The sequence below is a fragment of the Danio rerio genome, chromosome 6, assembly GCF_052040795.2.
Source record: "Danio rerio strain M-AB ecotype USA chromosome 6, GRCz13ab, whole genome shotgun sequence".
NCBI lineage: Eukaryota > Metazoa > Chordata > Actinopteri > Cypriniformes > Danionidae > Danio > Danio rerio.
In genome coordinates, this window is record NC_141026.1 from 60,358,987 (window position 1) to 60,375,425 (window position 16,439).

The 16,439-nt window shown below is 37.9% G+C and overlaps 2 protein-coding genes across 11 annotated transcripts in view; one reads left to right on the forward strand and one right to left on the reverse strand.

Moving 5' to 3' along the window:
* Nucleotides 1-16,439, reverse strand: part of LOC147843705 (uncharacterized) — a 999,056-nt gene that overhangs the window by 405,148 nt on the left and 577,469 nt on the right. The gene's annotated exons all lie outside the window — the stretch shown is intronic.
* The window catches only part of ralgapb (Ral GTPase activating protein non-catalytic subunit beta), a 471,588-nt gene that overhangs the window by 81,373 nt on the left and 373,776 nt on the right, over nt 1-16,439 (forward strand). For 5 of the 10 annotated variants that reach the window (XR_015494301.1, XM_087258132.1, XM_087258126.1 and 2 more), the window contains 7 exons: nt 2,527-2,660; nt 4,142-4,324; nt 5,508-5,659; nt 8,677-8,864; nt 9,240-9,343; nt 11,604-11,759; nt 13,780-13,989. The exons of 1 other annotated variant lie outside the window; for it this stretch is intronic. Coding sequence is in view for 7 of the 9 variants with exons in the window: in XM_087258132.1 (XP_087114258.1) it covers nt 2,527-2,660; nt 4,142-4,324; nt 5,508-5,659; nt 8,677-8,864; nt 9,240-9,343; nt 11,604-11,759; nt 13,780-13,989 (1,127 nt within the window). In the remaining 2 variants the exon portion in view is untranslated. The remainder of the gene's footprint in view (nt 1-2,526; nt 2,661-4,141; nt 4,325-5,507; nt 5,660-8,676; nt 8,865-9,239; nt 9,344-11,603; nt 11,760-13,779; nt 13,990-16,439) is intronic. 4 more of the 10 variants (XR_015494302.1, XM_087258127.1, XM_087258129.1 and 1 more) reach the window with 1 other exon arrangement.

The following is a 16,439-nucleotide window of genomic DNA, read 5'->3' on the forward strand; positions in this document are numbered from 1 at the left end:
GTAATGTAATAACATTAATAGTAAAACTAATAATAGTTAAAATGTCTAAATAAAAATTATTAGTACAGGGCTCGAAACTAACCTTTTGCTTGGTAGCACCAGTGCTCCTAACTTTAAAATTTAGGCGCATCAGCCAAAACTTAGTCTCACCCACCAATCATAAGCACCGTTACTACAAGTGTTATACAAACATATTTATTGCATTTGAAATCAACATTAATCAAACTAACAAACAAAAAAAAAAAAATATATATATATATATATATATGCATGCGTGAGGGAAATATGTCTCAACAAAATCACAAGAAAATAGATTTTTATAACATAACTGAGTGACCAAAAGATACACGGAGCGCTCACCGGCCCTGCACGCACTGCTGGACATTAGGGATGTAACGATATTGTAAATACCGTCATACCGCAATATTAATTTTTTTTCGATATTATCGAAGTCGCATGACTCGGTAAAACTATAGGTCTTCTGAGAAAATTTGCTCAGGCGAATGAAGCGAACGGGACGTAGCTGAAACTACATTTCCCATCAGCCCATGCGTGGCCATAATCCCTTGCGGTCTGTTGTCGCTACAGATCCAGTAATGCGGAAATGGAGTGTGCTGCTAGAAGCGGGGATGAAAAAAAGATGGAAATGATCGAACCTAAAGCAGTGTTGTCGCCGCGCGCGTGCTGAATAGCAGTGTTGTCGCGCGCGTTCTGATCAGCTGTGTTATCGCGCGCGTATTGTAAAGCGCCGAGGGGGGGTTGAGCGCGCATACTCAAGAGCGGTGTTGTCTACTGAAGGGCTGGACGGAGGGTGTGTCGCGTCGCGGGGGCACTTTTGATCGTTTTGGAAGGGCACTTTCTATCCAAGACTAAAAAGGGCATGTGCACTGCACAGGTTGAGCCCTATGTGTGCACGTGCCTGCAAGTTGGGGAATACGACTATTAGCAGTCATGGGGACTGCAGAAACACAGCACACTGTTCAGATTGATGCAGACATTGACTTGCACCGCAAAGAGACCTCTATCTCACTCATGGTTTGTCTTCTCAAGTGGGGGAAAGACAATGCACAACGTTACCCACTGCTGTCAACCTGGGCCAAGTCATATCTCTCTTGTCCCAGAAACCTCAGTCCCAAATGAGAGGGTTTTTTTCTGTTGCAGGGGACATTGTAAATACCCAGAGATACCAGCTTTCACCAGATTATATTTATATGATAATTTTCCTTTAAACCCATCTCTATCTAAGTGAGTGAGTGATTAAATGTTGAATGTGACGAGTTTTCAACAATACTAAATTGAAACTTCATTTTTTTACATGGTTTAATATTTTTTTGTTATTAAAATTGAAGTTCCTGTTTCAAAGCTTACAGATAGATGACTAATTTGTATGTCATTGACACTTTTGGCACTTTTTTGGAGTATTTTCAAAAGTTTTGTTTTTCCTGTAAATGATTCAATAAATACCATACCGTGACATTCATACCGAGGTATTACCGTACCGTGAAATTCTGATACCGTTACATCCCTACTGGACATGAATGAGTCTGTTTACGGTATAACTGTGCTGTTCTCACGGGTGCTGTCTGATATTGCACTGATGCTTTTGACATATACTGTACCTTATTATATGCATACATCATGTTAATAGCCATACCAGTCTTTTCATGAGTATTGATATTAGTTTACTCGGCGCAAGCCCGTTTGCGATGGTGTACGTGGTGTTAAATTTGACATATAGCTGCCATAAAAAAATTAAATAAATCCCACATTTTTGATTTAGTCTAGTCTAATATTAAAGCATTATTAAAGTGCATCCCAGTCTTGTGACATAATGCATCTCTGCATGTTTGTAAAAGTTGCATGAAATCGATATTTCGAAGCTGTCGATCTGTGCATCATGTTTAAATGTGTTTAACCAGTGCCCTTCTATATGGACCCTTTTCACGAGACTGTTATGATGAGGTTATATCTTTAATCCTTGAATTTATTTGGATTTTTTTTTTACGTATAAACATTTATATGTATTTATTTGTGTATGCATTACATTCAAATTACAATAAACTAACTAGCCCCTGTGTGAGGTGTTTGTAATGCAGCGTTTATGAGAGCAGGACAGTAAATCTGACATTATTCTCTCTTCTGGCTGCCGTTATCAGTCTCACACTATTGTTTTCCTCCTTCTGAAAGTCTTGATAACACTATTATGGAGTTTATTTGTCATTATTTCAGCAAATAGGATTGTAAATAAATGATTTGCTTTACTTTCCCATTTACTGCGCTCTGAGTTTACCAAATATGCAAACATGTGCTGCTGGGAAACACACAAATGTGAAAAGGCTCCATATGAAATGCTTGTTGTTTATTTTAAAAGCATGCCGTCAGATGAAGCCTAATGCGGCCTGCTGTTATGATCTCAGTGTCTGTGTTCATGTGTATGGTGGATCATCACATGTCTCTGTGCCTGGCTTGCGTCTGTGTGTGTGTTACTAACCCGCTGTGTATGGCGTGCTGTGTGTTATATCCCAGCTCTCCACACAGACACTGCGGCCGGGCTGTTGATCCGCAGCATTCACCTGCTCACCCAGAGACTCAACTCTCAGTGGAGACTCGACATGAGCATCTCTCTGGCGGCGCTCGAGCTGCTCGCGGGACTTGCCAAGGTACACACACACATATATACATACATGCATGCACACATACACGTATACCCACTCACCCAAATACACACTTACAGTACACACACACATACACAGTATATACATACATATACACTTACACACACATATACATACATATGCACACACATTTAAATGCACAAATGTACATACACACACACACCCATAAACATATATGCAGACACACACTTACAAATGCATAGAGTTGAAGTTAGAGTTTTTAGACCCCCTGAAATTTTTCTCTTTGCCATGATGACAGACACTAGTATTCAGCTTAAAGTGACATTTAAAGGGTTAATTAGGGTAAAGTTAGGGTAATTAAGCAAGTCATTGTGTAACAGGTAACATTGTAGACAATCCAAAACAATCATTTCTTAAGGGGGCTAATAATATTGACCTTAAAACGGCTTTAAAAAATGTTTAAACTGCTTTTATTCTAGCCGAAATAAAACAAACAAGGCTTTCTCCAGAAGAAAAAATATTATCAGACATACTGTGAAAATGTCCTTGCTCTGTTAAACATCATTTGGGAAATATTTAAAAAGGAAAAAATACAAAGGGGGGCTAATAATTCTGACTTCAACTGTAACATACACATAATTGCATGTAAACACATATACACTGTATATACGTACATATACACAATATATAAACTAATACAATATTAAGTCGTCATCATGGCGAAGACAACAGAAATTAGTTATTAAAACCATTGTCTAAACAAATCACTTGGAAATTATTTTTTTTAAAGAATCTGAATTTCACAGGAGGGTGAATACTTTTGCATTCAACTGTACACTGTAGAAAAAATTCAATTACAGAAATTGATCAGAAATTTTTATTTAAGAAAATTTCTGTAATTTAACATTTGTTATTTTACAGTAAATTTCTGTAATTTAACACATGGTTTTTCCTGCACCCCAGCTGCCGGGGGAAAAAAAACGTAAAATTACAGATCTTTTTACAGTGTATATTTATATTAAATCCAGCTTTTTAAATGTATTGATCTATTTTAAATTTGCCAATTGTTTTGACCCCTGTCATTCCTTTCTCTTTATTATTTAATTACATTATTATTTTATTTTAATATTAACATACTATTTTATTATTTAATTTTTCTCTTAATTACTTTTTAGATTTATTAATTTATTGATTTCCTCTCCTTTGTGACATTAAAATAACAATACATTTTTTGTCATTTATTGGCTTGGGTTTTTAATATTTGATGAAGTTAAAATTAAAATAAAACATTAATTGTACTATTTAATAAGTAATTAAATATTTTACAGTATTTCCAGCTTTAATCCATGTGCATCCAGAATGTTTAGGTTTTTCAAATGTTTGATGCTTCTCTAGTATTTAACAGTATTACTGTATTTTTGATCAAATAAGCACATAAATTCTTGGCAAGCAGAAGATCTGGTTTTAATAGCAAGAGATTGTGTTTGTTGGTTTTATTTGTTCAGGTGAAGGTGAGCGTGGAGTCGTCTGACCGCAAGCGTGCCGTCAGCTCGGTCTGCAGTTATATTGTGTATCAATGCAGTCGTCCAGCTCCGCTTCATTCCAGAGATCTGCACTCCATGATCGTCGCTGCTTTCCACTGTCTGTGTGTGTGGCTCACTGAACACCCCGACATGCTCAATGAGAAGGTACGTCTCTGTCTAATCTCTTAAACTACAACTTACAACCACTCAATAAAGAAAACAGTGTTCATCATTTGTGAACAGGCATGGGCTGGTATAAGATTCTGAAAGTTAAAAAAAAAAATATATATATATATATATATATATATATATATATATATATATATATATATATATATATATATATATATATATTACTGCATATATATATATATATATATATATATATATATATATATATATATATATATATATATATTACTGCATATATATATATATATATATATATATATATATATATATATATATATATATATATATATATATATATATATATGTCTACTGCTCTAAAATATGTTTTTTTTAATGTCTTGGTAAAAAAACAACTGTTTTTCCATTTTAGGGACTATTTACTGTCATTTTTGATCAAATTAAAGTCTTGGTTGGGAAATTTTTTTTAATTTTTTGTACAAAAGTAGCTGTGAACCTTTTGGTTGCATAGTTTATTATAGCAAAAATAAATGCAAAGTCATAGCAAAAATAAATGCACATGTCGAAAAAAATTACTTGACTATTTAAAGTAGATTTTTACTGGGGGGTTGTTTGTTTTTACAGCAGTACTTGAAATAATAATTTATTAAAGAATTTTAAATATTAAAAAGTTTAAACATCTTTCTTGCTGATGTGTCAATGTCAGGATCAGAAGTAATTAAAGATGAAAAATTATATATTCATTCAGTCATTCATTCACCACAGCGGAATGAACCACCTACTATTCCAGCATATGTTTTACCCTTCCAGCTGCAACCCAGTTCTGGGAAGCATCCATACACACTCCCATTCACACACACACACGGCCAATTAAGTTCCTCTATATCGCATGTGTTTGAACTGTGTTGGAAACCGGAACACCCGGAGGAAACCCACACCAACATGGGGAGAACATGCAAACTCCACACAGAAACACCAACTGACCCAGCCAGGACTCGAACCAGTGACCTTCTTGCTGTGAGGCGACAGTGCTAACCACTGAGCCACTGTTTCCCCCCAAAATTACATATAGTCTGTGTAAATATATATATATATATATATTTCTTGTATGTTTTTGTCAACTGTAAGTCTATCCAATATATAATCTCATTTAATGATGCCAGTCTTGTTTAAAACATATTTGTATTGTGTCTTTAAGGATTGTCTGATTGAAGTGTTGGAGATCGTGGAGCTCGGCATCTCCGGCAGCAAGTCCAAAACGGGTGAACAGGAAGTGAAGTATAAAGGAGACAAAGAGCACAACCCTGCATCTATGAGGGTCAAAGATGCCGCAGAGGCCACGCTATCATGGTAAAGTCTTTTATAAACCAGCTCTGAATGCCTTTACTATAGAAATCATTTACTATAGTAATTTATAGTCAACCACTAATAATCCATTTCAAAACCTTTTTTATTTAACATTGAAGTTTTTCATTGCAAAGAGATACGATTCACAATAGCTGTTAGACGTTTTTACAGCAAATTCTCCTAATTAAATTCCCTAATCGAGAAAAAAGCTACCAAAGCAACACATCTCTTTACATGATCTTCCGTTAATGCAACAATTATTTATAGAAGTAAAAGGGATTAGTGTTTAGACCTGTAGAAGTCTAAAATTTCCCTCATAATGAGCTTAAGTGAAGTTTATTCATAAACTAATTTCGAGAGGATCACGTGCTTATGATTGACACGGCTGGCCCCGAGTCAAGCTAATGTACGAACCACCAATCAGACTACTCCTAACCAAGTATAAATAACCAAACACCTTACCTTTAGTCATCTTCGTCTTGAAGAATCCCCCCTTCCACCCCTTCGCCTCCTCCTTTGTCTACAGGGCAGCACGGCAGCCCAGTGGCTAGCACTGCAGCCTCACAGCAAAATGCCTCCGCTTCGGGCATATACCCAAACGATCAGCATTTTCGTGCGGAGTTCATGTTCTCCCCGTGCTTGCGTGGGTTTTCCCCGGGTCCTCCGGTTTCCTCCCACACTCCCAAAAACATGACACTTAAGTAAATTGACTAATCCAAATTAGCACCAAATTTGATTCAATTCTATCAGCAACGCATCACCTTAGCAACCCTCACGCAGCAGTAAGGGGGGGGTTCTCGAGATCTACCCGAGCTCAAACTCCCCTCTCGCCCTGCAACGGGAGGGAGCCCCGGGCTCGAGGCTCTCATGAGCTCGGGGCTCTCTCCTGGGACAGCATGCCAAACTAGCTTATTACCAATCATCAGCTAAGTGTGAACTCTTGAAAGGGTCATGAAACACCAAAACACATGTGTTTAGATGTTGACGGGTCAAATATGTGTCTCATCCTGCTATAAACACTATTACGACACGTATATCTCACTAACAAGTGAAAATTGGTTGTTTTTGCGTTATTTCAAGCATATTTGTTCTTTCAGTTTGGAACTAATTTTTGAAGCTGCGTCATGCCGATTAGATCCTTGCATGTATTCCAGTGTGTAAACTGGATGTCTGTACCTGGGAGTGCATCGTGTCGTCTCTGAGTGTGCGGCATTCATTCATGAGTAAGACTTGGTTTAAGCTAATCAGCGCGCTCTTTTTGTGTATGCGATGCAACTTCATTAATATGCATGATGGCTTCGAAGACTGTTTTACCTGTTACAGTGTTCAGACGGCAGAGAGACGCCACGTTGTGTTGCCAAAACAAGTGGAAGAACAGGAATTTGGAGAAATGGGTCGTCAGTGTTGCTTTTATAATGTGCTGCAGTGAAGGTTTTGTTTTCATTTTCCCGCTATGAGAGCGCAGCTGGACTCACGTGTGGATTAAAGTGCACGCGACAGAAACATGTATGTAAGGAACAGGCTTTACCCGAAAGCTTTTCGCATCTGGAAATGGTGAAATCCTAATTTGCTGCTCGTCTCCTTTTAATAAAGACGCGGCTCCAGTTGGTGTTGATTGTCCTGTCTCTGCAGATTTGCTAAGTGAGCAGTTGTCTTTGTTTGTTTATTCAGATGGCATATTTAATTTGTATCGTCAGCAGTACTCTTTCAGTGTTTAAAGGCATGCCTTACTTAAAATGATTTGAACTTTTACTAAGTTTACAGTACGTTAGCATCACTACAATCTTATAGACTGAAAGATCCGCTGTAAATGCTGCTCTCTGAGTGTAAACGTGTACACCGCAATCAAACTATTACCGTCGTGTAGGATTTTCACTGCATTTTGTGACAGGATAGTCTATACACACACGTCTTTCTGACACTACCTACCGAGTGCCTCCAAGTTAGCGAGAAATGCAGAGGTTTTTTGTTTTTCTCCCATATTGTAATGTGTATTTATATAGCGCATTTATTGTGTATGGCCATACACCCAAAGTGCTTCACAATCATGAGGGAAGTCTCTTTACACCACCACCAGTGTACAGCATCCACTTGGATGATGCGACGGCAGCCACAGGACAACGGCGCCAGTGCGCTCACCACACACCAGCTATAGGTGGAGTGAAGAGACAGTGATCGAGCCAATTCAGTGGAAGGGGATGATTGGGAGGCCATGTTCGTAAGGGCCGATAGAGGGACTTTGGCCAGGACACCGGGGTTACACCCCTGCTCTTTCACGAGAAGTGCCATGGGATTTTTAATGACCACAGAGAGTCGGGACCTCGGTTTAACGTCTCATGCGAAAGACGACGCCCACTGACAGTGTAGTGTCCCCTTCACTTTTACTGGGGCATTAGGACTCACACAGAATACAGGTTGAGCACCCCCTGCTGGCCTCTATTACACCACTTCCAACAGCAACCTAGTGTTCCCTAGTGGTCTCCCATCCAGGTACTAACCAGGCTCAGCCCTGCTTAGCTTCAGTGAGTAACCGGTCTTGGGCTGCAGGGTGACATGACTTTGGCTATTGTGGCTATATTGCTGTGCGGTATCAAATACTCCATTAAAACTACACTCTTCCAGCAGTTCCTCGCATCCAATATCTCGTTTGTCACGGGGGGCATGCATGAAGTGTTCCTGAATAAAAGTGAAAGTGCTTAAAAAGTTAAAGTCGACAAATTAATAATTTGGCAAATGATTCTATTACTGATGTCCATGTAAACACAGTCACTGTCTTTCTCCCCTGCGTCTGTGTGTTGTTTTGCCCATTTTAATGCAAAACCTTCCCTCTTAACACACTCCCGCCTAAACAGAGCTGGACACACCCACTTTCTTCACCTTTTCCCCTGCTGAGACAAGAGGGGTTTCGTGACCCTTTAAAAGGGTCTTAAAAAAATCTTAAAGGGTCTTAAATTTGACTTGAAACCTGCAGAAACTCTGCTCTGTGCATGTGTCTTGATTGGTGTGTCTGTGTGTTGCAGTATAATGCAGGTTTTGGGCGCGTTCCCATCTCCCAGCGGTCCCGCATCGCCCTGCAGTCTGCTGAACGAGGACACGCTCATCAAATACTCCAGACTCACCTCCACTTCTCACAGCAACTTCAGATACTTCGTCCTGGATAACTCTGTAATCCTCGCCATGCTGGAGCAGCCGCTGGGGAACGAACAGAGTGAGGAGAACACGATGCACATTTCATTACATTACTCTTATTTCCTGTTATAGGAGCAATATCTACGATGTTTTCATTATAATATCCAAAAAGCAGTGGAACGGTGTTGTATATTTTGTTGACATATGTTCTTACATTGTCTCAAATGCAGAGAAATCATCCATGTTAACTAGCTGAGCTTCCAGTGTGTCAGTGGAAATGCGCTGTTACTCTATACTACCACAATAATGAGTGTTGAATACATCCTGTAACTCCCATGATTCCACAATCAGTCACGCCATCAGCAACATAGGCCTTAGTTTGTTGTAATTACACACCCTCTAGTGGAGAAAACTACATACTGTGTCTTTAATTAGTGTGTGTGTCTGTCAACAGATCCCTGTCCGTCTGTCACCATGTTAATTAGAGGTATGTCTGGCCGACATGCATGGACTATGCAGCTCTTCCATCAGCCTCGAGGAGCAAGAGCCAATCAGAAGGTAACACATCACCTTAACTGCCAATCAGAACATAGATGGTCTTTCAGTAGCCAATCATAGGATAATTTACAACCTCAAGAGCCAATCAGAACATAGATGGTCTTTCAGTAGCCAATCATAGGATAATTTACAACCTCAAGAGCCAATCAGAACATAGATGGTCTTTCAGTAGCCAATCATAGGATAAGATACAACCTCAAGAGCCAATCAGAACATAGATGGTCTTTCAGTAGCCAATCATAGGATAAGATACAACCTCAAGAGCCAATCAGCGCATAGATGGGCTTTCAGTTGCCAATCAGAATGAATGATACAACATTAACAGCCAATCAGTGAACAGTTGGGTTGTTATTAGCCAATCAGAAAATAAGATACAACTTTCAGTGTCGAGCAGAGCGCAGATGGGCTTTTAGTAGCCAATAAGAAACTATGATACAACACTGACAGCCAATCGGAAAACAGATGGGCTTGTAGTTGCCAACCAAAAAATATAATACAACCTTGACAGTCAATCAGAGGACATATGCAATATCAATAACCAATCAGAAAGTAAGATACAACATTGACAACCAATCAAAGCGCAGATGGGTTTTCAGTAGATAATGAGAAAGTAATATATACAGTTGACAGCCATTAAAAAAAAGTTGGGCTGTCATTAACCAATCAAAAAGTAAGATGCAAACTTGTCAGCCAATCAGAACACAGATAGGCTTTTAGTAGCCAATCAGAAAGTAAGATATAAAATTGACAGCCAATCAAAGAACAATAGGGCTCTCATTAACCAATCAAAGTAGCAAGATACAACCTTGACAGCCAATCAGAGCACAAGTGAGCTTTCAGTAGCCAATCAGAAAGTAATATATAGAATTGACAGCCAATCAAAGAAAAGTTGAGCTGTCATTTACCAATCAGAAAGTACTATTCAACCTTGAAAGCCAATCAGATCACAGATGGGCTTTCAGTATCCAATTAGAAAATATGATACAACATTGACACCCAATCAGAGAACAGTTGGACCATCAAAAAGAAAAATATAACCTTCCCATGAAAAGTTGAGCTGTCATTAACCAATCAGAAAGTAATATTCAACCTTGAAAGCCAATCAGATTACATATGCAATTTCATTAACCAATCAGAAAGTAAGACATAACCTTGACAGCCAATCAGAGAACAATTAGGCTTTTATTAACCAATAAGATACAACCTTGACAGCCAATCAGAGCACAGATGGGCTTCCAGAAAGCCAACCAGAAAGTAATATACACAGTTGACAGCCAATTAAAGAAAGGTTGGGCTGTCATTAACCAATCAAAATAGCAAGATACAACCTTGACACCCAATCAGCGCACAGATGAGCTTTCAGTAGCCAATCAGAAAGCATGATACAACATTAACAGCCAATCAGAAAACAGTTGGGCTGTAATAAACAAATCAAAAAAGCAAAATACAACCTTGACAGCCAATCAGAGCAATGATGACCTTTCAGTAGCCAATCAGAAAGTAATATATAGAATTGACAGTCAATCAAAAAACAGTTAAGCTGTTATTAATCAATCAGAAAGTAAGATACAATCTTGAAAGCCAATCAGAGCACAGATGCAGCCAATCAAAGCACAGTTGGGGTTTTATCAACCAATCAGAAAGTAATATTCAACCTTGAAAGCCAATCAGAGCACAGATGGGCTTTCAGTAGCCAATCAGAAAATATGATAAAACATTGACAGCCAAATAGAGAACAGTTAGGCCATCAAAAAGAAAGATATATTCTTGCCAGTCTGTCAGAGAACATAATCAATTTCATTAACCAATGAGAAAGTAAGATACAACCTTGACAGCCAATCAGAGCACAGATGAGCTTTCAGTATCCAATCAGAACCTGAAAAGCGGATCGATCAGTAAATCTGGAGGTAAAAACTTGGTTAATTTCCTCAGCAGAAAAATAGTAAACTACTGATATGTTATAAACTTTTTTAGGCTGTTAAAGCTTATTTATAAATATTTAATTGAACGTTGAAGCACTATTGAAACTTTTTTTAATATTAATCATGTTTAACAGCTGAATTTGTGGTGTAAAACTCTATCACACATGATGCAGTGCAGAAAAAAAACACCAATCAGAGCAAAACATGCTAAAATATCTCTTTAGCTCCTCCCACTCTCTATACATGTACACGCATTATATGTATGGATTTAGGAACAGTTATAAACAATGCTATTATTATTATTATACATTGTCCCTCTGTTTTTGTCTGTCTTACAGCAAGTGTTTGTTCCTGAAAGTCGACCCACTCCCAAAAACGATGTTGGGATTCGGTTTAACGTCAAGCACAGGCCGTTCCCAGAAGAAGTAGATAAGATTCCCTTTGTGAAAGCCGACCTGAGCATCCCAGACCTCCATGACATTGTGGACAAAGAGGTATGAAAGCCTCAGAATGTTCTGTTATCTTGAGTGTTGTACAGATGTACTATTATATGGTGAAGCCTTCCCGCTAGACCAAATCAAATCTGCAATTCACAGAAATAGCTGAAGCCAGGGTTCATTTACTTAAAACTAAAACCATTAAAAATTTAACATTTTTGTTAGCCGATACTTTTTCAAATACTGTAATTTTTTTAATGCATTAAATGTTTTAAATACATGCATACTAACGCTTTTAAGTTTTTAAAAAGTCATATAGACATATTTAGAAAAAAATACTGAAAATATGCAAATCATTTATAATTGTAACAACATTGCAAGTATACTAAGATACCACTATGTAAAGCGTTTATAATAACTGAATTTAAAATGCATTTGATCTACTTATTCATTAATTTTTCTTGGAAACAGTTCTTAAATAAATATGCAAACATTCATTCCTGTCATTTTCCTTCAGCTTAGTCCCTTATTTATCAGGGGTTACCACAGTGGAATGAACCACCAACTATTCAAGCATCTGTTTTACACAGCGGATGCCCTTCCAGCTGCAACCCAACACTTGGAACACCCATACACTCTCATTCACACTCATACCCTACAGCCAACTTAGCTTATTCAATTCACCTGTACTGCATGTCTTTGGACTATTGGGGAAACCGGAGCACCCGAAGGAAACCTATGCCAACACGGGAAGAACATGCAAACTCCACACAGAAACACCAACTGACCCAGTTGGGGCTCAAGCCAGCGACCTTCTTGCTGTGAGGGGATCGTGCTACCCACTGCGCTCCATATGACGCCTCTTGATCTACTTATAATACTTTTTATAATAATATTTCTGTTCATTTAAATACATTCAAATGTTACAAAGTAAAATGTGTAAACAAATGTTTCATCGGTTGTAAGCAAAATCACCAAATATACAGAATTATAATACAAATCTGAAATGTCTAATTTAATATTTAGAGTGCTTTTGAGTAATTAAAACTGAATACTGTTATTATGTAAACGTATGTATAACAATAAAATACACAGTTTAAAACATAAAAGTAAATACATATTTTAACCTTGTTAAAAAGCAAAGGACTTTAGCAACAATAAAAAATATTCACTTATTAAAATTCTATAAAGTAAACAAATATTCAAAAGTACTAGCAAATTAAAAATCCTTATAGCTAGCAATAAAAAGCATATTAATAGTGCAGCATGAAATATAAATAAGGTGGCTATCGATAATTATCTTACGTTTTTTGTGCGTTTATATTAAAAACATTTTGGCATTTTATTTGTCATGCACAGCACAAATGCAGTAAAATGTTTACACGACCACTTGTGACCTTAAAATAATTACAACAACAACACAAGTAATAGTAATAACAATTAGAATCTAAATTATGGAGACATAGAAGTTATGCAATAGAAAATAAATATGAATAAAATATATTTAAAGACTTATACAGGGTTTATACAGTCATGGAAAACCTGGAGAAGTCATGGAAATTTGACAAAAAGAAAAACCCACAAAGTTTTGCAAAAGTCATGGAAAGTTGTTTAACAAAGGTCTGTCTACTTGAATATAGGTTAGTTCTTGTTACTTATTTTCTGTCCTTGGCCAAAAACATGCTCTCACATTATCTAAATCCATTTTACATAGATATAAAAATACATTTAAACTAAATAAATTGTTGCGTGTTTTACCGTGTGGTGTAATAAATTTGATTATTATTTACCACGTAGACATTCAAATTTACTTAAAAGTCTTGGAAAAGTTATGTAGTTTTAGTTAAAAATGTGTATAAACCCTGCTTATATTAGAAAATATATTAAAAATGCTTATTATTGCAATATATCATATCTTCGTATTAGTTTGGTGTTACTCTGGTGTGTCTACTTAAATAATACATAATGCATAATGTGAGTATAAAACATCTCAAGACTGAGGTTTATCAGGGGTTGCGCACACAGTGTTCTTATCAGCTGTATTCCTCTTCATTGTGTGTGTGTGTGTGTGTTTCAGCTGGAGCAGCAGCATGATAAGCTGCGAGTGGTGATGGGGAAGCAGATCGATTACGAGACCAAACTAGAGCACCATACTGAGGACCTGTGGAGGAATAAAGCCTTCCCAGACCCACTGACCGACTGTAAACCGCCAGCTCCTGCTCAGGAGTTCCAGACTGCTCGCCTTTTCCTGTCACACTTTGGCTTCCTGTCACTAGAGGCGCTCAAGGTACGAGAGTACATAGAGATATACAGTGGAGGAAATAAGTATTGAAAACGTCACAATTTTTCTCAGTAAACATATTTCCAAAGGTGTTGTTGACTTGATGTTCCCTGGATGTTGGTAACAACAAAAGAAATCCATATATGCAAAGAAAACAAATCTAATTAGTTTACAAATGAAGTTCTGTGTAATAAAATGAAATGACTCAGGGAAAAAGTGTTAAACACATGAAGAAAGGAAGGTGTAGAAAGACATGGAAAGCCCAGACAGCAGCTGAAATCTCTCAGTAGTTCTTCAGCAAGCCTCTGCCCTTCCTCAGTGTAAATGAATACCAGCTGCTTCAGTCCAACATCTACATTAGCAGGAGGATGAGGATGAAACCAGGGTCGACATTTCAGCAAGACAATGACCCAAAACAGCCAAGGAGACTCTCAGATGCTTTCAGAGAAAGAAAATCAAGCTGTAGAATGGCCCAGCCAATCACCTGACCACAATCCAATAGAGAATACAGAATAAAGATCAGATCTGATAGAGGAGACCCACAGAACCATCAAGATTTAGACACCCTGTCTGAAAAAATCACCAAATGTCTTTTATTTAAAGTATTAAATACGTTTCAGTAGTTCTCCTTGTTTCTCCTGTATGTTTGTATTGTTTGGGTTTTCACCAAAATCTTGTTCAATTCCATGTCAACAGCTCTTTTAGAAATATTAATCCCAGGTAAACCTTACCTATTCAATACTTACTTCCCCCGCCGTATATTGCTTATGCAAATCATTTTTGAGTAGCGCAAACAAACAAAAAATATGACATTCATTCATTCATTCATTCATTTTCTTGTTAGTCCCTTTATTAATCCGGGGTCGCCACAGCGGAATGAACCGCCAACTTATCCAGCAAGTTTTTACACAGTGGATGCCCTTCCAGCCGCAACCCATCTCTGGGAAACATTTACACACACATTCACACACACACACTATGGACAATTTAGCCTGTACCGCATGTCTTTGGACTGTGGGGGAAACCGGAGCACCCGGAGGAAACCCACGCGAACGGAGGAAGAACATGCAAACTCCACACAGAAACACCAACTGAGCCGAGGTTTGAACGAGTGACCCAGCGACCTTCTTGCTGTGAGGCGACAGCACTACCTACTGCGCCACTGCTTCACCCAAAAATATGACAATGAGCCTTAATTATTTGATGATAATGGAAGCTGAATGTATAATTCAGGAGGTGTGCACAGTCAATAATAGTCTGCAAGTCATTTTTTACAAGACGGGCTGCGTCCGAAACTGCCTACTACTCAGTAGGTGCTGCATTTGAATTTAAGCGTGCTACTCGGCTGTTAAAAAAGTGTGTTCTATACAGTATGAATGTAAAAAAGGATGAATGGAATTCGGACGTACTACATCCGACATTTTGTCATGGTCACGTGACCTTCCTGCGTCAGTTGTGTCTCTTAACTCCCATTCATGAATTCTCTTGCGGGGCATCATGGGATAGCGCAGCGTGCATGGGATACGCACTCCAGAATCTCGCCGGAAGTAGTAAGTCATCCGGGTACTTCTCGCATACTGATTTCCGAAATCTATGAATTCTGACATACTACCCGGCTCACATACTGATTTTAGCGTACTATATAGTGTGCTGATTCGCCTTTATTTAATCACCCTAATTAAACAAAGATAAAATCAGGATCCTCCCTTCGCTATATATCTTAGCTAGAGTTTAGTTAAAGGATCGTCTTTAGAATGTATTTTGCAAAAGAACAAATTAGATTCATACTTTACCACACAGGGTAACTTGATGGGTTCTGGAAAATGAATTCAATGTCCACTCCAGTGAAGATAAGTAATAAAATACACTTTTATTAATAAAATAAAATCCAGTGAAAAAGTAGAACAAACAAAAGACCAATAACAGAAACAAAATCCTTACTTTATCCTCCGTTGAGGATAAAAGGCAACCAACCCCGGTATACAGAAGTGGGAAAAGCGCAAAGCTGAAGAGTACATGTCAGCTTTTATACTTAACCCTAAACACAGGTGAACAAACTACTTAAATCATACATTCAACGAGCATGCTAAATCACTTGAACAGTAAGAAGACAGATATATAGACTAGGGTTGGGCATCTAAGCTATAATGCCGATCCGATACGCATCTCGATACAAAGAATACGATCCGATATATTAGCGATACATTTGTGACATTGCGATGCAACACGATACGATTCACACCCATATCACGATACAATGCAATAATTCAGCACTAACTAATTAGATCAAGTTTATGAGATGATGTGAAAGAGGATGCTGTGCCATTGAATGAGTTTGATTATTTATTAACCAAGCAAAACCAAGACTTTTTTTACAAACTGGCTCTTCTCTCAGAGCCAGAGTGTCAGTTTACAGTAGAGGGCCATTTTAGAACATATAGCACATATTATTTAAG